The following is a 25,876-nucleotide window of genomic DNA, read 5'->3' on the forward strand; positions in this document are numbered from 1 at the left end:
GAAACAATTGAGAACAGTCATAAATATCGAAATAATCTTATTAATAAAATTCTCGTGTCACAATGTTAGTTCCGGTACTCCTCCAAAACGGCTTGACCGATTCCCATGAAATTTTGTAAATACTTAAAAAATATTCAGGATATCTTAAACAACGTTTGCCGGGACAGCTTGTTATAAATAATTAAGAATAAAGATGAGATAGTTGCGAAAAAACGTACTAGTCAAAATTGACTTGGGACCAAAAATGTCGGATTTGCTGTGCGCATTATAATATCGATTGTTGCAGTAATGCAACGTAATGCAAGTAACGTGTAAACGTGCCGTATGGTTCCCGGCACTTTAAAAAAGGACCACTAAGTACATCTCTTTCTCATTCGTATTTTTTTGTATATTTTCTCTATATTAATAACATCTAAAATTTTGTTACACAGATAACAGAATAAAGTATTTATCAAAGGTACATACAAAAAACGTAACTTTTAAGCAATTTTTGGTCGATTTTAATATACAGATAGAAACGTGAATTTAAAGAATAATTAAGCAACAAACGTTATGATTGTGCTGAACTCGTTGTACGGTACTCGAGTCCAAAGCGCATTTAGCGAAATGATAGACTTGAGATTCAAATATTACTAATTGCTAGTCCATCGCCTAGAAAAAAAATCCCAAGTTTAAAAGCCTATCTGCTAGTCGCCTTTTGGCGACATCCATGGGAATGAGATAGAGTGGTCCTATTCTTTTTTTTAATTAGTGCCGGGTGCCACACGGCACAATATAAACACAATACAATGAAACAATAAAATTCCTTTAAATACGTTTTAATAGTTAAAAAAACATGTGTTTGAAAACCTACATTAGTTTTACGTTATTGTTTGGCACGCTCACCAGACTTACGAGAGAACTTATCGATGTGATTTCCAGGTGGAGAGCCGCCATGGTTTATTCCGCGAGACCCGAATGGCTACTAACTGATCTACACCAGGGCGCTGGAAAAACAAACAAATAAACACACTTTCACATTTATACCTAATATTTATTCAATGTATATACTGATTATATTCAATGTAGCAAATTTCATCAGAATCCAGTATGGATTAATGGATGGATAGACATGGACAGTAAAAAAAATATCGATAAATTTGCACACACATCCTTCCAGCTCTTTTGTTTATTTATATGCGAACATATTATATTACTTGTTTATAATATCTATACTTATATTATAAAGCTGAAGAGTTTGTTTGTTTGTTTGTTTATAATAATTTCGGGAGAATATACGGATCACTTGAAAATTATATCAGATATTTTCAGCAGAACAACAACAAACGTGCGTCACGATCCTGGAGAATTATCAATGCTTTCATAGCCAGCATGGCATATTTAAGATGGCGGCTAGTATAATCCGACAAATTACAAAAGCTGCCAGTTGTCCATAGAATTCTAAATAATGAAGGGTCTTTTGAACATAAGCGCCCTAAAAATTTCCAATCGTTTCATACAAGTGCTTGTTTTCGCGCGAGTGCGCGAGGCTGATAGTGATTACATACTCTTAACTCTTTGCATTCATCTGTCAAGTCAAAGTCAGCAAAAAATCGCTAACCTTCTCTTTGCTTTGCTTTGAGAGAATACTGAGAATTCACAGGAATATTCTATTTAACACTTGAATAATACTGTTAAAAATATAGTAGATTAAATAACTTACTATACGGCCAATGCAATTTTTTATACAATTAAAATAAAGTAAATTTAGGACATTGTGCGCCGGTGAAATAGTGATCATGGCGAATCCGTCATCAGGCGTTGGTTGGTTTTCAGATTGAGATGTATTATTGATATAGTATCTTAAAGATTACGTCTAGTGTGTTATGAAAACAGATTTGTTGTCTGTTTTCAACAGTGTAACAAATATTCAATGTTAATTAATTATTGTATGTCAACAGTAGTACCGCGGAACTTTCGTCTTCTTGAGGAACTTGAACAAGGCCAGAAGGGAGTGGGAGATGGGACTATTTCTTGGGGTCTTGAAAGCGATGACGATATGACTCTGACCCACTGGACTGGCATGATAATTGGACCCCCTAGGGTAAGAACAAAGTAGTGATAAACGTAATTGTTGTTATCTTTGGTGTCCCTTTAATTGATTTTATTATATGTTTATATCGTCTTTTCAGACTCCATACGAAAATAGAATGTATTCTCTTAAAATTGAATGTGGTACTCGGTACCCAGATGAACCCCCTACTGCAAGATTTATTTCTAGAATCAACATGAACTGTGTAAACAGTCAAACTGGACTTGTAAGTATGGAATATGCTTTTGAAGCATACATTAAGATCCAACAACCATGTTTATGATGATGGCATAATTTCTTTATATCTGCAACACTTGTGATGACATAAATTGTTTTAATCAATACCAATGTTTTTAAATTCTTGCATGGTTCAGGTGGATAACAGACAAGTCCCTATACTGGCGAGATGGCAGCGGGACTATACTATCAAGACAGTGCTGCAAGAGTTGCGACGCCTCATGACATTGAAGGAGAACATGAAACTCTCGCAGCCCCCAGAAGGAAGCTCCTTCTAGTTCTTCTATCATGTCTCAATGGACCCAATCTACTCTGATTCATATTGCATATAATTTTATAGCCATAATTATATGTGGCATGTGGTAACTTCATGTAGTTTGGCTTAATTCGACACAGCTATGCTTTTTGTACTTTCTTTGTTATTTATAAATGATATTATTGCATTTAATATATGTCAAGGTTACATGGTAAAAACCAGTTCATAAGGTAAATTTGAAACAATTTTAATTTCAGCTGTAGATTGGGTGAATAATTATCTATTTTCTAAGAATAATTTCTGAAACAGCTCTTAATTACCAACTTAGAGGTAACACCCATTTAATTACATATTACCTAAATTGTTGTGGCCTTTTAAAAAGTTAAACTTGCTTTTGGTATAATAGGCTAGTTTTACTAATTTATGCCTTTATTTACAAATAATCTAATATTTGAAAACAAAATGATTTTAATGTTTGTTATTTGTAAATCAAGGTGTATTTGTTTTTAACATTTCTATATCTACAACGTCTGAAATTTAGATATGTCTCATTTCTACATTATATTATAATAATTTTGAATATACATATTGTAAAAGAAAACTCCTTAATTTTCCTTACAATTGAACTTGATCAAGTGTAAAATATTTTAGGAAATTTTTATTTTTAGGTACATAAGATAAAGTACTACTGGTTCAACATAGCTTTACAGATATCAATGTTTTTCGCATATGTATTCTGAATGGCAATAGAATATTTCGACTTTGTTATTCATAAAACTGTTTATAGAAACCTCAATGTCCTGAAATTTCTCTAGAAATCCCATATAAAGCAATGCATGAATTATTGTTATAAACCAAATGCTAAGTCAAATTGTTTTATAGCATTAATATTTTTACCAATGTATAACTAGCAAAGGTAAATAAATCGTATAATACTGTCTGACCTTTGTTTTCTTAATTAAAATAAAAAAGGTGATAAAAGATCACAAGTTAAATTAGACTCATGGAATAGATTAATGAAAAAAAAAAGTTTGGCTTATAAATTTTTTTGTATCTTGAAGAAATATCTAGCCCTATTATTCAAAAGTACCTAGTTAATTCCTTCAATTATCTTTATAGTACCTGGGTGACCGAGCGGTGCTCAGTGGATGCCAGAAAAAATTGACTGTTTAATTTTTTCAATATTTCAAATTACAATTTAGATTCTGACATAGGTAGTTTTATTATACTTTTTGTGTTCATGGTTGCTGGAGATCGAACCACAATCATGAAAATAAATAGTACTTAGTACCGCACCGACTACTACTTCTAACAACAGTTTTATGCGAGAAAATGATTTTAGGTGAAAATTGTAAGCGTCAGCTAAAAATCATAATTAAATTTCCGAACAGTACAGGTCGCGCCATCTTTTAGTTTGTGACAAAAAGCTATTGAGCACTTACCAAAGAAATTGTATAAAGCATAAAAAGAGCGTGAGGAAAATATGTCCACTTCCATAATCATTGATGCTTAGATATTGGTACTGGTTTATTTATTTGTCTATGGGACCCCCAAATGTTAAAAAAATTTCAAGAAGAAAATAAGTAGATAGGTATAGTATAAATACTTATACAAAATAACTACATACAATAGAAGTTAAAGTTATAAATGAGAAAATTAATATATATAATAATGGAATAATGAAACTGAGCGTCGGTGGTCGAATTGGTAAGGTGCCCGTTTAAAATGCCTGATTGACAGAAAGGCACAGGTTCAAATCCCACCTTAGCAATGGACCAATGACTTTTCAAAGTTATATAAGTACTTTAGTTTGAATATTCAGGAAACTGGATGTGTAACCATGGATCCAATGCGGGTTAGGTTTACCTACAAAGGTTGCGGAGGTCAGATGGGAGTCGCTTCGTGTAAAAACCTGACTCACCCAATCCAGGATAAATAGTCAAACGCATACCCCGGGCTCCTCTCCAGAGAGATGAGGATGCAACCGGGACTAAAAGCCAGGAGGAAGAAGACTAATAATAAATCTATCTAATTAAAAGGAAGTTAAATCCCTATGCTACAGACAAAAATAATTTTATTATAATTTGGACCCCTTGTTTGGGTTCTAGCCAAACCACAGAACCGATCAGCATGAAATTTTGCATACGTAAGTAGATATAGTGTGGAGTAGAGCCGGACATAGTGTATCATCCCGGTAAAAACGATAGTTTCCGCAGGATTTGCGAAAAACCTTATTCTTATGTAGTAGGTGGTATTTATCTAACGTGCAGAGCTGCTGGTATAATCTAGTAAGTCATACTGACGAGATACCTTTAAAAAATTAGAGCCAACAAGGGAATCTAATTATAGTTTTCGAGATCAGTTCAATAATTGAGAACAACGAAAATAGAGTGCACCCACGCGGGCACAAATAATAGATATATGTACATAGACTCCATTCGATAGTACTCAGCGAAGCCGCCACTCGCTCCAAGATGTCCTCCACGGTTTTCTAGAATAATCAGTTCAGTTTATAAACACTAGATGGCTCTAGAATGTGAGTATAAGAAAAAATGGGACTTTTCTAGAACAGGTCCTAAAAAAAATCCAAATGCACCTAAAAACAGACACCTATGAATGTAAACATTATAACTGGATTGTCAATTGCAATGTCTTTTACCACCACGACTCTTCACTATCGTAATAGAAGACGTTTTCAAAATCTTACAAGAAGATGTGCCCCGCATACAACTCAATCAAGACAGAGTAACAAAACTGCCAATCTTTCCATCGTTTGCGGACGACGTCATATTGGTATCTTGTTATCTGCAACAACTAGGTAAACACAATTTTCATTTAATTGAAATCGTTATGTTAAACAGTAGGACTAAAATTTAACTACACAAAAACCAAAATAATCGTCCGCGACCCAGAAAACAAAAATAATAGGAACTTCTATACCTTCGACAGCATAATAACTGCAGCAAAGGAAACCTAGGCACTTATGTTACTGCAACACTCAATAGAAATAAAACAGTGCATGCACGTTTGCAAACAAGCACTTGTGGCGACATCTCTACGCCACAAGTCACAACAACCGATCACGCGACGCTATCAGTCAAAATCAGCGAAGTCTTAGCGCGCAAGCATAGATTTCACGGATTGGAGCATAATATACAACCTCCGATTCAACATCGCCGGAACCGCGGTTCCCCAGGTATAACACCTAGCCTGGCGGAATTCCTTCCCTTTGGTGACGGTCGAGCCGAATCATCACTCCTGCTACACTGGTGACCTCGACGTAATTGGAAGCAACTTTCTTCTTCATCATCAACTCCAATCCTTACCATCATCATTCCTCACTCTGCAAGCAGTCTCACAGAAAGCCAGCAACTGAGTATCGCAGCAGGACCATCGCAGCCGAATCACCGAGCTAACGCAAACGCGTGTCGACTGCTGCGTTACATTACTTAACGGGCACAATAATTAAGGGGTTTTAAATCAATCATTACCTGTGAGGAAAAGTGGATTCTCAGCAATACTCGGAAACGCTCATCGCAATGGCTGGTCCCTGGCCAGCCAGCCAAATTCAGTCCCAAGCGAAAATTGACCCAAGAAAGTCACTTGTAATTGTATGGCGGACTAGTGCCGGTGTCGTTCATTGCAGTTTTCTCAAATCTGGCCAGACGATTACGGCAGACGTCTATTGTCAGCAATTGCCAACTATGATTGAAAACAGAACAGACGGCTACCAAATTAGAGGAGCTTCAATTGGAATGTTTAAGACATCCACCGTACTCACCAGATCTTGCGCCAACTGATTACCATTTTTTTATTTAATTTGGGTAAATTCTTCCAAAGGATAAATTTCAACTCCAATAATAAATAACTCCGGGCAGTCAAAACCACCTTCAAAAATATTATCGATTACCGTCCGAATGGTTTTTTAGTACCTAAAGGGATCAAGGAACTACCTATGAGATGACAAAAGTGCATAATAATAATGGTTCTTACTTTGATACATACATACATACACATACATATAGTCACGTCTGTCATAGAGCCAACAGTCCCGAAAAGACAGGACAGTACGAGCGAAAATAAAATTATCGATTACCGTCCGAATGGTTTTTTAGTACCTAAAGGGATCAAGGAACTACCTATGAGATGACAAAAGTGCATAATAATAATGGTTCTTACTTTGATACATACATACATACACATACATATAGTCACGTCTGTCATAGAGCCAACAGTCCCGAAAAGACAGGACAGTACGAGCGAAAATAAAATTACTAACTACATACATATACCTAGGTAAATATGAAATGAACCATAAGCTTAGGAATGAATAAGTAAAAAAACACATACATTTTTTACATTTATTGAGACAAACATTTTAAGAGAACATCAAACTAAAAAAATATGTATAATGATATTACATTTTGGACTATAAAAAGATTCATTATAGATACTTTAAATCATAATTTTTTTGTTTGACAAGATATTAGAAACTTGTAAACATGTGGGCAGTAATTGTAGAAATCGGTTTGTAATAAGACAATAGAAATGACTTATTATTTTCAAACCATAGGGAATGATGTGTCGAATAGAATTAAGAATTCTATGGCTGTCATCTATTTGCAGACTCGAGGTATAGACAACTAGGTACTTACTAGTTCTGGACCGTTTTTCAAAAGCTTATAAATATTTAATACCATTATACAGATGGCAACCAGGTACACAGTAATTAGAATATAAGTAATATGCTATTAATGCTTTCAACTACAGATAGATGTACTTCAATCATCAATGTTGTATAAATGTACAAATTGCAAAGCTCTCATTGTATATCCTTCATATTGTACTGACCACAGATTACCCCTCTGTGGCACAGACAGACTTAAAAAACAATAATCAAACATTTATTTAATGTATTTATGTAAGTGTTTATATATCAAATATATACAAAGAATGAGTATTCAACTATCACAGCTATCTGCTGGAATATGATGCGGATACAAATAGTTTTTCTACGGCTCTGTTAGGACGAATATGACTTGCTGCATTTAGCTGCACAGCCTGCAGTCAGCTGAAATAATTAAGTAGGTATTGATATCATTAATAAATGTAGTTCAACCAATATTTATTGACTATTAATATAATATAAAACTGTTACATTTGCCAGAGATACAACTCTATCACTCGAATATTATATTTAAATATATTTATACAAAATCCCGCATCTTTCCCGAAAACGTAGGCAAAGACTACATCTTCCCGCATACCACAATCCCTGCAGTTCTTTGCTTAATTCATTCTTTTCATGCAAGGTTGTCGATTTAGGGTTCTCTCGATATGACCATTTGCTAAGATTTGAACAAAGACCTTTCTTTCGCCTAGCCCTTCCCTCCCAACGTTCCCATATACACTCTCTTGACACATTTGCTTAGTCACTCCCCACTACCAAACAGTCTAAGCATTCCCTATTTTATATCCCTTTTAATGTCACTCAAGATTACACTGATCACTATTTCCACGGCATTGATTCTGCTTCCATGCCTCTTCTGCCACACCCAACATTAAGGCCTATACACCGCATGAGAAACCTTTTGGAACAAGTTCCGACTGCGCAAAAAGACATGAATCACCGTTTTCCCCGCATTTACTATCATTTTAATATCCCTATCGTACTTTCCTTCTGCTATAAATATTAATCCAACATGTACAAACACTTTCATTTGCTCCTTTCTCCTTTATGCAAAAAATATAACATTCTGTCATTTCTTCCTTTTTTTCAGTCCTTTCTTATTCAGTTTCATACATACAAATGGCCATGAAAAAAATTTACTAAAAATGTTTTTTTTTAATTAGAAATAAGGAATTAATCACATGACGAAAGTAACCAAATATTATAGTGCTGATTTATCAATGTGTAACAGTCGCACCAAATGTCCAAATACTTGCAATTACCATTACCTAACATTTAAAGCGCTCCCCTATATAAGGACTGACCAGAGCATTTAAAACTTGGAAATGTACTTTTTTAGGAACAAATACCTATTAGATTTTATTTGATCCTAAATAACGATACTCTAAGAAGCTATTTAGTTTCATTTGAGTATTAAACATAACAGAAATAGAATAAGATTTGAGGTTTTACCGAAATGACAGTCCTCTTTCGACAACACAATGCTGCAATCGCTAATCTAGTTAAATTCTATTCTCTCTCTCAATCAAAATAATTAACACCTAACAATAAGTTTAATACAACAGATAACACCAGCCAGACATTTTAACCTACACTTATACATATAAGTTTGATATTATGGTGGTATACCATGACGACCTAAAAGCATTCCGTTACGTCGCTAGTATCTCGTATAAGTGCAGTTGAACAAACTAAAACAAACGAGCCACATTAGCACATGATAGAATTGAAGTTTTGCAACAAGCACCGCCACAGTCTACTCAAAGTATTCGTACGTATATTAGATTACACAATTGAACTTAAAGCTTACATTATGTTGGCACCGAACAGCACGAGATGTATTTAGGATGCATAACACAATTTATAATCTTTGGTCTTATAATGTTCTTCGGATAATAACGAGCACTTAACTAGTGCAATCATTACAAAACTGTTGACATAGTAACAAATATAATATTCGTGAACGAATAACAGAAATCTTCATATCATACACCTCTAACATCCACATTACGTGGAAATTATATAACTAAATCAAATGTCAACGTGCAGCTTATTATTCAGATAAACTATTTATTTACAACAATTTAAATTATGTACATATATTTTATTTTTTAACATTAAATCATTAACATTCCCGTTTCAAGAAGCACAATCAAAATATTTAAATGTAAATACATGCATAATTTTAATGAAAAAAAAACAGTAAATATTTGTATAATAAATTATACCTATGCGAACGAAATGCACATCATTTCATAAATTCAAAATATTAAATATTGACTACACAAATCAATCAATTGCCTTTTTCTTGTATTTAGTATATTTCTCGAAAAAAATCACTAATTTAATGCGAAAAGTTAGTAGTTTTCAATGTTTCTTAAATTACGTAGTAAAAATGTCTTGTACAAAGAAATACTTTGTGGTAATTCATAAGGTTGTTTACTCTTGGTGACATTGGTTCACATTGGTCAAGTTGTATATACTGTGAGATGTCAAGAACTGCTGACCGTTGATTCAACAATAATACCTACTGGTCATGTACCATCTCACATTTCCAATTTACTACCATTCCATATTTAAATGTCCACCTAAAGTTAATGTCATGGTAATAGTCGAATTAGACGATTAAGGGCTTGTCATCATGATCGACGTGTATTGGAGACTGTGATGCACAAATGCGATCAGAAATCAGTCAGTGGGGTGCCCCTTATTATATAAGAGCATTACAATATATATGTAAACCTGCATAATATTTTAATGTTATTTAGATAGATATTATTTCTTAGATAACTGAATTGTGAAACCCTGTTTACCTCGTGACTCGTGACATTATTTTGGAAGTCCTGTTGCACTATCGAATTCATAATTAATGTGAAAGTTCGCATTCATTTTCACTTTATGAATAGTATTTTCACCTCAAAATCTGGAAATACTCGATTAATCTCAACATTACAAAAAAATCACTCTACAAATTAGTACAGAGATAAAAATTTTTATATATTAGTTTAAGTTAGATAAAGTTAGGATTTATTTGGGGTCAGATTCAGTCAAATCGTGAAATCACACATATTTAGTTCACCAGATTTTAAATATGTATGTATAAATGAATTAGGGTTCGAGGCAACTAGACAATCGCTGATCATCGCACGAGAAGCTTACATAATACCAGTTTAAAATAATTTACTTTGCAAGATGTATGTATCGAGCGCTAGGCTTCCCGAGCGGGTTAAAGTTATAGTACTCCTACTACGATACCGCTTCACGCGTGGCGATCACGTCCCCATCGTTCAAGTCTATACAACGATCCCCGGTAACATAGCGTCCAGAGGCTCATCGTTTGCGGATCTTCATGCGACACTTCCTGCCGCTAGTGTCCGCGGAGCTTCCGCCGCCCGCCGGGTCCGCGTCGGCGCGGCGCTAGCACAGGCCGTGCAGCCGGCGCGCGGGCGGCGCGGGCCTCGCCGCCGCCCACAGCCGCAGCAACGGCCGCCCGCACAGCGCCACCAGCCCGCCGCCCGCCCAGCGCGCCGCCGCCGCCTCCTCCACCTCCGCGATGCGGTTCAGCGAGCGCGACTCCCGCAGCCGCGACTCCTTGCGCGCCGCGCGCCGCCGCCGCCCGCCGCCGCCGCGCGCGTCCCCCGCCGCGCCGCCCGCGCCCCCCGCCGCCCCGCCCGCGCCCGCGTCCGTGCCCGGCGCGCCCGCCACGCCACCCGGGGCCGCGCGCGCGCCCCCGCGCCCGCCCGCCCCAGCGCCCCTCTCCTGGCTGTCGCTGGAGTCGTCGTGCGAGTCGCGGCGGGGCCGGTCGGCCGGCAGGTCCGCTCGCTCGGCAGCCCGTTTCTTCTTCTCCGAATCGTCGTCGGACAGGTCCGACGAGGAGCAGGATCCGGCGCGCGGCCGCCGCCGCCTGCATTCCATCCGCTGACGGCGCGCGGGGGGCGGCGCGGGAGGCGGCACGCGAGGCATAGGCGCGCTGCAGCCCGCCCCGCCCTCTCCTCCGCAGTAGATAACGGTCGTTTCATCACTCTTGGATGATTGGGATGATTCATCATCGAGGTTCACCTGAAAATAATAATAAATTAATCTGAAACAGACTAAACGACACAAAGATATTAACGTACTAAATGCCGTGTTCTACTTTATAACACCTTCACAAAATGATCAGCGAGCTGCGTGGTGCGCGGCGGCGGCGCGGCGGCGGGCGCGGGCGGCGCCAGCGCGTGCGCGCGCGCGTGCAGGCGGCCCTCGGAGCGCGAGCCGCGCGCCACCAGCCCCGCGCCGCTCTCCTCGTCGTCCTCTTCCTCGCGGACTATGCTGCATTTCCTCGACCGCTGAAATACGTTTTTAATTGTTAAGTCTCTGTTTGTGTTTAACTTTCATTCCCAAAAATTGTTGAAAAGTATTCTTTACAGTCTTCTCAAAAAATATGTAGTTATAATAAGAAAGATATACACAATTTTTTTTAATCAGTACAAAAAAATCGACGCTTATAACTAAACGTTTTTTAATTATTTCGGACACGCCGAACACTTCTCCGTGTACCTCGTCTGCGCAACCACGACCACTCTGACAAGAGTGTTCGACTAAGAAGAAGATTTATAATTTAATTTCTAATCCAAATCACGACGACGACGATTGAATGACAAGGCACCTACAATGAGGGCGGGCATTGCGCCTTCTCCTGATCTTGACCTGAACATCGAAGCGAGTTTTCGAATGGGTAAAAAACATGTGACTGAACGTATATGAATGGAAGAATCATACTATTATCTAACATCGCGTTTTACCAAATTATCTTACATTTTTCGGGATATTCTTTACTTTTGATCTCACGAATATCATCGGGTAGGTACTGAAAGCTACCTTTTTGTATAGTAATTAAAAATTTATAGTGTATGTGGTTATTCTCTTGTCTGTACACCTCTTCCTAGAGAATTAAAATGTAGGTATGAACTGTATTTGTGACTCACGGGCGGCACGTCCTGCGGGGTGCGCGGCGCGGCGGCCAGCGCGGGCGGCGCCAGCAAGCGCGCGCCCGCCCGCGCCACGCCCAGCGCCTCGGGCCGGCGCGCGGCGCGGCTCTGCTCCTGTCTGCAATACAAACCATTGTGAGCAACGCAGACATGCGCCGCGCCTGATTGTAAAAAACACAAAGAAGTTTCAAATATCGCCATGGTTTGGGGCTATTCAATAATTTGTTGTGATTTTCATTGCATTAAAATAATATTGTATTAAATATAAAAAGCAAACAATTTTTGTATTTGATGATGCATTTTTTATTGATATTACAGACTTATGTCAATGGTATAATAATGGTTGTCAAATATTTCTTTTTTTTTTTTTAAATTAGGCCAAAAACAAAAATAAGGTTTCATAAGATTGAACATTCCGCCCACCATGGACAGAATGTCCATAACATTATGTATGTGCATATTAACACCATTATCTAATAACAAAAATCAACAACAGAAACCGCCCACCATGAAGATAAAAATGATAAATAAAGTGGACTGTATACATAACTTAAATAAAAAGAAATTGATTTCATGGTGAGTAAAATTTAAATAATTAAATTCATATAATCTCCTTAAACTTGAATTCATGACACAAAAATTGCTTGACACTGACTCGTCATAAATTTAAAAATTAAATCAGTATTTGAATAAACAAATAAAACAAAATGCTAACATTTACTTTAAAACAGGCAAAACACAGAGTTTATTAACAGGCCTTTTTATAATTGAGCCTTTACATTTTATATTTACCACACGTGTAATTCCATCCAATCCCGGAAACTTTTGTAAAATTAAACCTAATAACCATTTTCCGGGCGGCAAACCATCTTCTTTAACGAGAACAATATCTCCTACATTTGGTTCAGCTTTTTGATATGACCATCGATACCGGTTGTGAAATTGCGTCAGGTATTCCTGCGACCATCTTTTCCAAAATCCTTGTACCATCCTCTGTGTTAACTGCCATCTCTTTAAACTACTGACATTAGAGTTGTCATAATTCACATCAGGCACAAGCACTAACGGTTCTCCTATCAAAAAGTGACCAGGTGTTAAAGGAGTCGGATCATGTGGATTAGTGCTCAATTGTGAAATTGGCCTTGAATTGAGACACGCTTCAATTTGAGTGAGAACCGTGCTCAGTTCTTCATACGTTAGTGTAGCATCACCAATCACTCTTTTCAAGTGATGCTTGGTTGATTTTATGCCTGCCTCCCACAAACCACCGAAATTAGGCGCATGAGGAGGTATAAAGTGCCAACTCGTATTTTCTACGGCCAGAGATTCAGCTATTTCTTTTACAAAATAGGATTTTTCATTATGAAATAAAGTTTTTAATTCTTTTGCAGCTCCTACGAAATTAGTCCCATTGTCACTATGCAAATGTGCACAATGACCACGTCTTGCTACAAAGCGTCGAAAAGCAGCTAAGAATGCACTAGTTGTCATGTCACTTATTGCTTCCAAATGTACAGCTCGTGTTGACATGCATACAAACAGACATATATAGCCTTTATAAGACTTAGTGCCTCTTCCTTTTGACACCCGCATGTTTATAGGACCAGCATAATCCACTCCAGTGTGATAGAATGGCCTAGAAAATTCTACTCTTGCATTAGGTAGCTGTCCCATTAGCTGATCTCTGGTGTTTACTGCATACCGTACACAAGTGACACATTTTCTGATATATAACTTCACATTCGTTTTAGCATTCAGAATCCAATATCGTGACCTTAGATAATTAAGTGTGAGCTGAGGTCCGCCGTGCATTGTTTTTTCATGAGCATCTGCAATAATTAATGAAGAAAAATGTGATTTATCAGGTAAGATAATAGGATGCTTTGCAGACATATCTATGTTTGCTCTCTCTAAACGTCCTCCAACTCTAAGTATTCCAGCATCATCGAGGAACGGGTTCAACGAGGTAAGTTTACTCTTTCTATTTACATATCCTTTTTTATTTACATCACTTAATTCTTCATTAAAACTTTCTTTTTGTACTATTTTAATGCATGTATTTAAAGCCTCTCTTAGCTCTTCACTGGTAAGCCAATTTTCTTTAACGGTTTTAACCTTTCTTAATCTTTTGCAATAACTAACAACTCTTATTAGCTTACGCAGTGATGAAAATTTGATAATTATTTCATTATTATTTTGCTCATTTATCTGTTGATTACATACTCCAACATGACAAACCTTTTTTTCTAAATCTGTTTCATATATTCGATTTGTTCTTTTTTAATTTGCCTTTCTTTCAGCCAGTTTGGACCAGTAAACCAGATGGATGCATTCTTCAACTCTGAAGGTTTAATACCTCGTGACGCGACACCTGCTGGATTATCCTCAGACCTAACGTGAGTCCATTGATTTCTGTCCATATTAGTTAAGATATGTGATACGCGATTTGCTATAAATGTTTTCCATTTTCCAGGATGACAACTCAACCACGCCAAAACTACTGTAGAGTCCGTGTATGCATAAATATTTTCTTTGCTTATATCCAAAACTCCTGACACTTCTTGCAATAGTTTAGAAAGTAGTACTGCTCCACACAGTTCTAGTCGCGGAATGCTTACCTGTTTTATAGGTGCCACTTTTGTTTTGGATGTTATCAAATGAACCGCACTATTCCCATCTTTGTCTATTACACGAATGAAAACAACTGCAGCATAAGCATCATTGGAGGCATCACAAAATCCGTGAAGTTCCTGACTACAACTGTTACGATAAGTATTTATCCATCTAGGTATTGTGATATCACGAAGCAGTAGAAGATCATTGCGGTAAGTGGACCAATCCTTTAATAGCTTTTCAGGTAGCATATCATCCCAGCCGATCCCTGATATCCACAGCTTTTGTATGAATATTTTAGCAACTATAATAGCTGGTGCCAGCCATCCCAATGGATCGTATAACTTCGCGATTTCTGATATAACTTTTCGTTTTGTTACAGGTTCATCTGCGGGAAGAAGTTTCACAGAATATTCAAAATTATCCGTACTCTGGTTCCAAGTTAATCCTAATATTTTTAGAACATTATCTATTTTCAAACTTACTTTCTCTTCCGCTTGTTTTTCATTTATTGCTTTTAATAAATCTTCACTATTGCTTGTCCATTTCTGGAGCTCAAATCCTCCTCTTTTTAATAATTCCTTTGATTCCAGATATAACTTCTTGCCGTCTTCAACTTTTTCACAGCCCGACAAGAAATCATCCATATAGAAGTCCGTCAAGATTTTCTGTGATGCAACAGGAAAATCAGCTGCCTCATCTTTTGCATTTTGTTGCAGAGCCTTAACAGCTAAATATGGAGCTGATGCAGTACCAAACGTTACTCTTAAATTACGTAAATGCTTCAACTTGTCATTTGGATTGTCACGCCATACTATGCACTGAAAGTAGGTATCTTCATCAGTCACCTTAATTTGCCTGTACATTTTGACAATGTCAGCACACAGACAAATTGGATGAACACGCCAACGCATTATAATATGACGTAAGTCAAGTTGCAATTTGGGACCTAGCATTAACTCACTGTTAAGGGAGACTCCATTTTTTCCAGGACAAGAAGCATCAAATACAACCCTAACTTTAGTTGTTGTTTTGTCCTCTTTCACTACAGCATGATGAGGTAAGTATACAAATGTTGATTTAATTTCATTTTCAGGAATTACCTCCATATGACCTAATTCTACATATTCATTTATTACATTTGCATACTGTATTTTTAATTCAGGATTTCTAATTAATCTTTTTTCCAGATATTCAAATCGTTTTGTAGCAATCGCCAATGTATCTCCATATTGACATTGCGGATCTTCATTACGGAAGGGAAGTTTGACAATGTATCTACCTTCGGAATCCCTTGTTGTAGTACTCGCAAATATCTTTTCACACTTCTCTTCTTCCTCTGTCCATCTTTTTTCTTGACATAACTTGGGCTCTTCTTCCAGCTCCCAAAATTTCTGCAGCAGATTATTATCTTCTACGGCATGCATGCACTGGACAAAGGTATGAAAGTTTTTATTACATTCTTCTACATCAACAGATACCCTACCAGATAATATCCACCCCAACTTTGTATTTTGGGCAATTGGCATTTCTGGACCACTCCTAATAAATCCTTCTTCTATTATTTGACAATACACTTCCGCACCTAGAAGTATGTCTACTTTATTAGGAGAGTTGAATGTTGGATCTGCTAACCTGATTTTGGGCAGGTTTGACCACCTCTGCACTGCAATTTCCTTGTCAGGCAGCAATGTGGTGATAGTTTTAATAACGTGAGCTCTAACTTGAATAACGAAGTCTGGGTTGATGAGGGATTGAATTTTAAAATATACGATATATTTTGACACCATCAATGGATCCTTATCACCACCCAACCCCGACACATAACTCTTGCATTGTTTCTTCGGCAGCCCAAGAAGCTGAGCTGCGGACTCCGTCAAAAACGAAGCTTGTGATCCTTGGTCAATAAGAGACCGGAGAGTTATGCGTGTGCCTGATTGCGATATAGCATCTACCAAAGCCGTTGCAAGCAAAACATGGCTGTGTGTATTAATGTGGCATGAAGTAATATTCTTACACGATTCGTCTTGTTTAACAATAACTTCAGATGAATTATTTTCAGTTGGTACCGAACTAGGAACATTACTCGCTTGCGATAAAACAGTATTCAAATGAAGAAGCGAGTGATGTTTCTTATGACAGATTCTGCACTTGGATGGTACACGACACGAATACACCGCATGGTTTGAATTAAAACAATTGAAACATAGTTTCCGAGATTGTACGAAATTACGACGTGCGTCTGGCTCCTCCTTAGAGAATTTCTTACAGTTAAACAACTTATGGTTTTCGGAGCAAAACGGACATTTATTCGATTCTGTAACATGTAATACCTTAGTTTTCGGAACATTTTTTGAAACCTTATTATCAAGAAATTCAAGTGACCTAAACCTTTGCTGTAGAAATTCTGTGAATTGATTATAACTTGGTAAATTATCCTGCAATTCACTTAACTTCGATTCCCACAATTTACGAGACTCAGTATCTAACTTCAAACACAATATGTAAATTACGATCATGTCCCATGAATCAGTTTGTAAACCTAGATTTTTGAGGGCATTCATACATTCGTTGCTGGTATCTAATAACTCTTTTAATGCACTTGCAGACTCAGTTGTAACATTTCTTTGGCTCATAAATCTTTTTAGGACTGAGTTTGCAATGAAGCGTTTGTTATTGTATCTGTTTTCTAACTGATCCCAGCAAACTACATAATTATCACTAGTAATGGGCACATGTCGCAATAATTGTTCAGCCTCACCAGACAAATAAGATTTTAAATAATGTAATTTTTGTACATTGTCTAAAGATCGGTTAGTATGCACAAGAGACATAAACAAATCTCTAAAACTTGTCCACTCAGCATAGTTACCGGAAAATGTGGGAATTGTAATTTTTGGAAGTTTCACACTACTGTATGAATTTATTTTAGAATCGTTTTCGCAGACATTAGAAGTAGTTGGTATGACAGGTTTAATTTGACTTAATTTTTCTTTCAGTACCGCTTTGTAGTCAAAATACAATTCTTCTGTGACTTCATAAACAGCACATTCATCATATTTGGCTTTTTCTAAATCCTCACTATCGTACTCAGATATGAGTTTGGTGTGAGTATCCAGAAACATAGACCATTGTGACTCTAATGCTTCAAGTCTTGTTTCAATATAAGATTCAGTTAACCGCTCTTTAGGAGATTTTTTGAAATTACTAAAAGCTCTACCGATAGTTTTGTTAGTGTTAATCTGAACCTTAATTAGAGCATTCATGGTTTATGTTTAAGTTACAATAGTTTGAAATTGAAGCCAAATTTTTTTTTTTTTTTTAAAGTCGAAAAATTTTCTAAGTCCTAAATCAAAGATGAAAATTTTACAAGTGTTTAGAACCTTGTCACAATAAAACCGCTAGGAAATTGGGCATAGATTCCTCGTCTGAACACTTTTCTTAAAACTATTCTAAGTCCATACAGTACTACACTAATTTCCAAATATTTTCTAAGTAAATTTCTTCTTGTCTTTAAAGTTCAATTTTGCTACCACTGAATCGAATGAAAAAGTACTCACAATTGTCCGGCACGTCACTTACACTCGCACATGCGTAGTAGGTGTATCCGCTTACTTTCTCGTTCACTGTTGACTTCTCATCCACTGCTGGGCGAGTATGCGCTTACTGTTTGCAATGCTCTCTTCACAACGCAATCGATAATAAAACTTCGATTGAATCACGTGGACACCACTTAAGCATTTCCTGCTGAAACTTTGTGAAAGTCGCACAGTGTTCGCCCTTGACAGCAAACTACTGCCCGTGGGTGCGAACGAGAACCTATACACAGTACCAACCAAGCATCCCGCTCAGAAGGAACATGTACAATCGGCTGATTGTAAAAAACACAAAGAAGTTTCAAATATCGCCATGGTTTGGGGCTATTCAATAATTTGTTGTGATTTTCATTGCATTAAAATAATATTGTATTAAATATAAAAAGCAAACAATTTTTGTATTTGATGATGCATTTTTTATTGATATTACAGACTTATGTCAATGGTATAATAATGGTTGTCAAATATTTCTTTTTTTTTTTTAAATTAGGCCAAAAACAAAAATAAGGTTTCATAAGATTGAACACCTAAAGTTATTAGCAATGACGCACTTATACACACTTCCGGATCAAACTTGTCAAGTACACCCTTCTACGTTTGAATATTTTACAATGCAAGTCTTAATATTGCAAGCAAACATTTCACGGATACTTACACACAATATCATTGGAGCCACGGTTCCCCAGGCATAACACTGAACTATCGCTCCCGCTACAGTATAGTTACATGGCGTTAAATGTAAATTCGTTGGTTTTTGTAGATGGCGCTATATTCACGCGACCGAAACTTCGGGTAAGATTAAGTAATTTTATAAATACAAACGTTTGTAAGGATATGTGAATGTCTACGTTATACAGCAAAACTAAAACAAGGCTTACGTTCGTTACATAGATCGCCGATGTTGGTTTTTTACATTATCTTTAAAGTACAGACATTGGTCGGTTACAGTTATTATATATGTATATGATTTTGAATGTAACTAACTCACCTTTTTATTCTTAATTGTCTCTCGGCCATCAGGAAATATGTAGCAGTAATATGATTGTATTCATTTTTTTCGAGGGCCTCTAATATCTCTTCTTCGGTTCCTATTGTGCCGCATACCATTTCCTTTATGATTGTTGACCTATCTTTCTCTGAGAGTTGTTCTTTAGCTACAAGTGGGGTGTCAAAATCCTCAATAGTGACCCCTTCTCCAGCAGTCACCCAAGGATCAGTGGCTATTTCAGATAGTGTTGCCCGCTTTTCTGGTTCTCTTACAAGCATCCTGCCTATGAGCCTATAAAATTATAACACAGTTTAAAAAGGGAGTTTATTGTTATTCGCAAGTAGTGTGAATTGCACCATATCTAGCAATTCTTTGGCGCTTTATCATGATATTTAACAAAAAAAGTTTACAACTATTATACACAGTGATACCTATCTAATCTAACAAACACACACATCAATCCTGATCAGCGTGCTCCTCCGTTCCGACACACAGTTCTCCCCCAGAACTTTCCACCTTTTTCAGTCTATTGCTAGTCCAACTAATAGCATATGCTTATATCATTTTACATTTAGCGATAACAAAAAGAGTGTCTATAAGAAAATTGAAAATGTTATAATTTCTACTAAGCTGGAGATTTTGTAATATTATGGTACAGTTATTGTTACAGCAATATGGTGCAATTCACACTTCCACACTAAAAGTGTGTGTTTACCTTTTACATGAATTTGATATATATGGTGGAACTGTATATTTGCAATCCATAATCATTGTCAAGGTCTCACTGTCATTAGCCTCTTGAAATGGTGGCTGTCCACACACCAGCATGTACAGAATAACACCCAGGGACCACACATCCACTGCTGGTGCATCATATGAATCCCCTAAAAGAATCTCCGGAGCTGAATAGGCTAAGGAGCCACAAGAAGTTTCTAACTTCTGACCTGGACAAAATTTATTGCTAAAACCAAAATCAGTTAATTTCACTTTGCCTAATTTTTCAAAGAAAACTACATTTTCAGGCTTTAAATCCCGATGCACTACATGTAACCTGCAAACAAAAAAGTCTTGTTACATACATACATAAAATCACGTCTCTTTCCCGGATGGGTAGGCAAAGACTACATATTTCCACTTATGCCACGAACTCCGCATACTTCCTTCGCTTCATCCACATTCATAACGCTCTTCATACAAGCTCGGCGGTTTCGGGTACTCTTGACCTGACCCTTTATTAGGAGGTCCTTATTTTGATCAAGATACGTTCGTCTAGGTCTTCCCACTCCGACCATTCCCTCCACACCCTGTATATCTGCTTAGTCAACCTGCTTTCATTCATCCTCTCCACATGACTAAACAATCTTAACATACCATTTTCTATTCCTGTAACTACATCTTCTTTCACATCACAACATTTCCTTATCACGCTGTTCCTTATCCGGTCACTCAATTTCACACCCATCATACTCCTTAACGCTCTTATTTCCACTGCATTTATTATGCTTTCGTTCTTCTTTTGTGTGTTAAAGTGAAAGAGTTTGTATATCTAAGATCAAAGTTTACATAAGATGGCAAGTGTGATAGTGATATTGAGAGTGAACACGGGGAACATGGTGAATGGAGCTTTGCATGCCTTTATGAGCAGTCAGAAAAGACTGTCTAAAAAGGCTCGACTGGCTGTGCATAACTGTGTGTTTGTCCCGACATTAATGTATGGGAGTGAAAGTTGGGTATGGCAAAAGAAAAGTCTTGTTACCAGTTAAAGGGATTATTGCTAAACAACAAATATAGTAAGTGTTAGGAAACATTTTGCAAAATATTGATCACAGTTCAATTTGGCTACATTAATTTCTCTGCTAGGTTCAAGATATGCAGAATATTTACCTGTGGCAATACGAAATAGCCCGAACTATTTGACGAAAATAATCACGTGCTTGAGATTCTGACAGACCAGATTCATGTCTCATAATATAATCATATAGGTCGCCGCCATCTCCTAATTCTAATATTAAGTATAACTTAGTTTTTGTGTCTATAACTTGATACAGTCGTACAACATTGGGATGCTGCACAAGCTTCATACATAATACCTAGAAATTAAAAACATGATAAGAATATTTGTATGAGAATTTTGGGACCTCTCTCTGTGCTTCTGGCGCTATACACCCTTGGGACTCATTAGCATGCATGTGTTGTCAGAAAATCTCAAACTGAAAGCCTTGCTTCATGGCATACTAGTATTCATATGCAGCAGCTGAGTACCACTCTTTTAGCAGTGTCACTTGGGGCAAGCAATGGAAATGCTATGAGTTGCAAAGATAAAATATTGAAAGATTTTATGATTTTCTATAACTAGGAGGTTCCTCAGGGTCTGTCATAAATCAAAGTAGAAGACAATTCACACTTATAATAAAAAGACTCATAAAACAATTAAAAAAATATTTACTATTTAATTAATTAAGATTTAAAGTAATCCAAGAAAAAAGCACTTCCAAAACATGTTCTTGCCTGCGCTGGCCACACTTTTTTTTTAAAGTCCTCAATACATATACAATATACTTAACTTATATAGTATTCATATACTTATAAAAAAAACTAATGATAAAACAGTAAAAAAATTTTGTCTGTACATAGAGTATATTTAAAAAAAAATATATTACGATGAAGAAATAGTAACCGAACATGAATATGAAAAAAAAGTCTGTCTGTTTGTACACGCTAATCTCTGGAACTACTGAATGGATTTAAATGAAACTTTTTGTTGTATAGCTCTTAGGCATAAGAGCTATACAACAAAAAAGGCCAACATATAAGGTATAATTTACTTTGGAATTTGGAACAGCTGATATGGAACCATAAAAACTTAGCTCAACTATCCGAAATATGGAAAAGACGTCTAAACAAAAGTTGAAAACCTGATGAGCATTTTCTGTTGGCCTATAAAAATCACACATCTGGAAAACCTGATGCCGAACCATTATAGACCAGCTAAATCATCAGAATTGTGGAAAAGACATCTTAACAAAAGTTGTTGTCTTAACAAAAATGATGCCTTAGCAAAAGTTGTTCTATGTGATGATTTATCAATCAGTTTAGTATGTTAGTGAACAAGTTTCGCAGGTGTAAGTCATTACCAAAGATAGCAATTAGTTGTAAGGAATTGAGGCACTCTTTGATTTTAACACCATTTTTCATTTCCCAAAAGCACCCACACTAGTTGGATTCTATAACTTATTTTTGTCTCCATATTAATTCTGCCCCATGTAATCTGCTGCTATAAATACCTATATTTAAGATTGGATTTGGTGTTGTCGCTATGTTAGGGTTAACTTTTGACTTGTCCATATTTAATATTTAATTATAAATATCGTTAATTAGGGATGATTGTTTTATAAATTTTTCGAAATTTCGACAGGAGCAGAAAAAGGAAGCAGAAAAACGGGTCATTGTGTGTATTTCGAGGGCAAAAATTAGGATTTTAATTAAATAAAAATGAAATGTCCGTAATCAAAGAAAAAGCTAATGTAAGGTATGTGTATGAAAAAGTATAAAATAACAATTAGATAATATACAAGCATTTATTTTAATTACCTCTTGAAATAAGTGAGACTGAGACACCTCATCTAGTTTACTTTTATCAATTACTTTTACAGCGACTTTTTCACCCGTAAACACATGTCTTGCTAGTTTGACCACAGCAAAGTGTCCAGAACCAAGGGTATCAAGCAAATCATACATTCCAGCAATTTTAGTATCATATGTTCCACTTGGTGCACTGACTATGTTACCAATTGAGGTGCCACTGGAGTTGTTCATAGCTGCAACCTGTTCCAACAAATATTTATCAATACTTTTAAACTTTCGTGCAGCATGATTATTAATATATGCAAATGGCAATTGATTGGAACATGTGTTTTTCAATTGTAAAATGCCAGTGGATGAAGATTCCATGGCGCCAACACAGAGGTAAAACTGGCATACCAGTCATCCTGTGACCACTATCAGTTTAACCTGGTAAAAACATTCCCATTAATTCCCATTTGCATACATTAATAAATATTTTATTAAGTGAAATAACATCTAATTAAAGTTTTATAAATATTGGTCAAAGTGAATGTAATAAGGATAAAGGAAATTTCTCATTGATTTTCCAAAAACATTAAGAAGGTAAAGTAAAGATGTTCTTCTAGTAATACACATTAGGTAATTGTATGGAATCCGAAACCTACTGAATTAAAATAAAAGGTTTCAAAGCAATTTCTTCGGTGTAATTACACTGCTAACAACTATTTTTAATGTTTTTGTGCCAAAATCTTGTATATTATTTACTATCTAGTTCTGACCTACATACCTTCTATAAACAGGTAGTCTATCTGAATATAGGTAGAAGTATATGGATGTTTTTATTCAATTATTGATAGACGTAAAAACCATAAACCTTACCTTTTATAAAAGTAATTTAACAGAAGAAAGCAAGAATGCCACACTTGGTTTCATAAAACTTATTTTAGATTGAAGATGGATTGAAGTCAATACAATACGAACATGTTTCACGAAGGACTATATCTTATAATAAACCTTTCGGCAATTAAAAACAAGCATACATTACATTAAAAAGGTTGAATATCATGTAATATTGAACGTAAAAAAATAGTTAAATTGATCGACAAGAATCACAATTTCGCCATTTCACAAAATTCAGTTCAGAAACCTTAGTAGGGATGTACAATTTTACGCGACCAGGTTTTAAAATTAAAACCAGAGTTTAGTTCGATTCCTAGTACATATACTAGGTTTCAGACAGAACTATTTGTACCCCGCTTCAAAGTAGACGCCGTAGTACACAGACGTAGGAATGTGAAAAAAAAATCGATTATGGAAAAAATCGATTAAAAATCGATTTTTTTAAAAGAAAAATCGATTTTTATTCATGATTTTTTTTTAATTAATAATCGATTAAAAATCGATTTTTATAATCATACAATAAATGCACTCCAACATTACATTTTTGTCTTCTGGCTTGGAGCCCGGAACGCGAACTGCCAAAGAATAGTTTAATTTGAACTTAAATCAAAATTTCAGTACACTCTGTACATAAATCTTTTTAAAATTGGCAATCCATAAAATATATATATATATATATATATATTTCTTTTTTCAATATTAAATCTCACAAATATATAAATCTCCCGTGAACAATGTATTCTCCCGTCCACATTCTATTCTAAGTATAATTTAATATTGTGAAGATGACGTTGTTGAAGAAAATGCTGCAGTGCAGTTTGTTACCGCTTCTTCTGCACTGACGCCTTGGAAGCGGCAGTAAACTTAGTTTTTAAGTAATTTATTTGACGTCAACCAAGTTGTTAAACCATACGACAATTATTAAGCGATATAATAATATCCTATAATAATGAAAAAAAAAAAAAACTATCATAGCTCCATAATATTACATCAACGCCATCTGTGCATTCTTTCTGTGCTCTTAAAACAGTTTAGAACTTTAGATGATTAATTTAATCAAACATTCTCTAGATGGAATTAGTCGATGAACAGTATTTTACCGACATTCGGTTGATATTTTATTCATTATTCGTTGCTGAAACTTCATTTTTCAAACTTGATTGTTAAAAACTTTAATTTGTGTTGATTTTATAAGAACTTTCTGTTTCTGTTGTTTATTTTTAACGAATAATTCTATTGATATAATGTAAATGGCGTTTCTTTTGACATAAATTGAAAAATTAGGAAAAAATCTATCAATATAATAAAATCGATTATTTTCTTAAGAAAAATCGATTATTTGTTAATCGATTTTTCATACTTAAAAAATAAATCGATTATATAAAAATCGATTTTTTATCAGCAATGTCACATCCCTACACAGACGCCAAGTAATCAATCCCTTTCAACCGTTTAACTGTCACGATTCATTATATTATAATATAGTTACATGATGAGCTAGTTTACTTGTGAACACTTTTTTTCCGGTACTTATCACGCAATCCATGCGTTAAAAGCGTTTATATATCTAGTGACGTAAACTAGGTATTTAACAGAAAAACTCCTTATGTTTTAAGATCGACAGGTGTTTTAAAGATGTAATACAAACGGCCACAAGAGTCTCGTTGCATCTACGGAAAAAATCATTGTTACGTTGTTAGCTACAAAATTGGATGTGCGCTACGTGCCTCGTACTTGAACTGCCAATACGCTTACAACACTCATCAAAGTTAAATAGAAAATTGATGTCGACTCTCAATCCATCAAATATTTTTTTGTTTCCATAACTGGGATTATTTTCCGTTAAATACTTTCAATGTATTCGTACTCTTCGTTCAAATACGTGTTCTTTTTTTGTTTATGCGTATTTGTTGTTTATTGCAGCTGTTCACAACTTACCGATAGAGGGAGTCACTTAAACACTGCACTGATTTTTACGAACTTATTTATTT

General features: G+C 36.0%; 2 protein-coding genes and 1 long non-coding RNA gene across 4 annotated transcripts; 1 reads left to right on the forward strand and 2 right to left on the reverse strand.

Annotated features, from left to right (window-relative positions):
- Positions 1–811: 811 nt before the first annotated feature.
- Positions 812–5,583, reverse strand: LOC132902280 (uncharacterized). Its single transcript, XR_009657074.1, has 3 exons — positions 5,505–5,583; positions 5,272–5,378; positions 812–986 (listed from the first exon to the last, which is right to left on the reverse strand). It is a non-coding gene; the product is annotated as an uncharacterized LOC132902280 (long non-coding RNA).
- On the forward strand, positions 1,550–3,504 carry LOC106135057 (ubiquitin-conjugating enzyme E2 variant 2). Of its 2 annotated transcripts, none has more exons than XM_060946736.1 (4): positions 1,550–1,803; positions 1,944–2,083; positions 2,172–2,297; positions 2,446–3,504. In XM_060946736.1, the coding sequence occupies exons 1-4, from the start codon at positions 1,779–1,781 to the stop codon at positions 2,584–2,586; spliced, it is 432 nt and encodes a 143-aa protein (XP_060802719.1). In that variant the 5' UTR covers positions 1,550–1,778; the 3' UTR covers positions 2,587–3,504. The 2 variants fall into 2 exon arrangements, with proteins under 2 accessions (XP_060802719.1, XP_013190690.1); XM_013335236.2 differs by having other exon boundaries at positions 1,551–1,803; positions 1,941–2,083.
- Positions 5,584–6,937: 1,354 nt separating the features above from the next.
- Positions 6,938–24,242, reverse strand: LOC106135058 (SNF-related serine/threonine-protein kinase). The gene is made up of 8 exons (XM_060946735.1): positions 23,865–24,242; positions 23,013–23,246; positions 21,306–21,511; positions 20,137–20,472; positions 19,422–19,712; positions 12,222–12,342; positions 11,400–11,582; positions 6,938–11,313 (listed from the first exon to the last, which is right to left on the reverse strand). The coding sequence occupies exons 2-8, from the start codon at positions 23,235–23,237 to the stop codon at positions 10,672–10,674; spliced, it is 2,004 nt and encodes a 667-aa protein (XP_060802718.1). The 5' UTR covers positions 23,238–23,246; positions 23,865–24,242; the 3' UTR covers positions 6,938–10,671.
- Positions 24,243–25,876: the final 1,634 nt, after the last annotated feature.

The sequence above is a fragment of the Amyelois transitella genome, chromosome 11, assembly GCF_032362555.1.
Source record: "Amyelois transitella isolate CPQ chromosome 11, ilAmyTran1.1, whole genome shotgun sequence".
Lineage (NCBI taxonomy): Eukaryota > Metazoa > Arthropoda > Insecta > Lepidoptera > Pyralidae > Amyelois > Amyelois transitella.

What these genes read in the sequence shown, in the direction of transcription:
- LOC106135057 (XM_013335236.2), top strand. Translation starts at nt 1,779, where the DNA reads ATGGCGAATCCGTCATCAGGCGTTG. An exon ending in GAATCCGTCATCAGGCGTTG is followed by an intron (nt 1,804 to 1,940) that starts GTTGGTTTTCAG and finishes GTATGTCAACAG; the next exon opens with TAGTACCGCGGAACTTTCGT. An exon ending in TGATAATTGGACCCCCTAGG is followed by an intron (nt 2,084 to 2,171) that starts GTAAGAACAAAG and finishes TCGTCTTTTCAG; the next exon opens with ACTCCATACGAAAATAGAAT.
- LOC106135058 (XM_060946735.1), bottom strand. Translation starts at nt 23,237, where the DNA reads ATGAACAACTCCAGTGGCACCTCAATTGGTAACATAGTCAGTGCACCA. An exon ending in AGACAATTAAGAATAAAAAG is followed by an intron (nt 12,343 to 19,421) that starts GTGAGTTAGTTA and finishes TTTGTATTGCAG; the next exon opens with ACAGGAGCAGAGCCGCGCCG. An exon ending in CCCCGCAGGACGTGCCGCCC is followed by an intron (nt 11,583 to 12,221) that starts GTGAGTCACAAA and finishes AACGTATTTCAG; the next exon opens with CGGTCGAGGAAATGCAGCAT.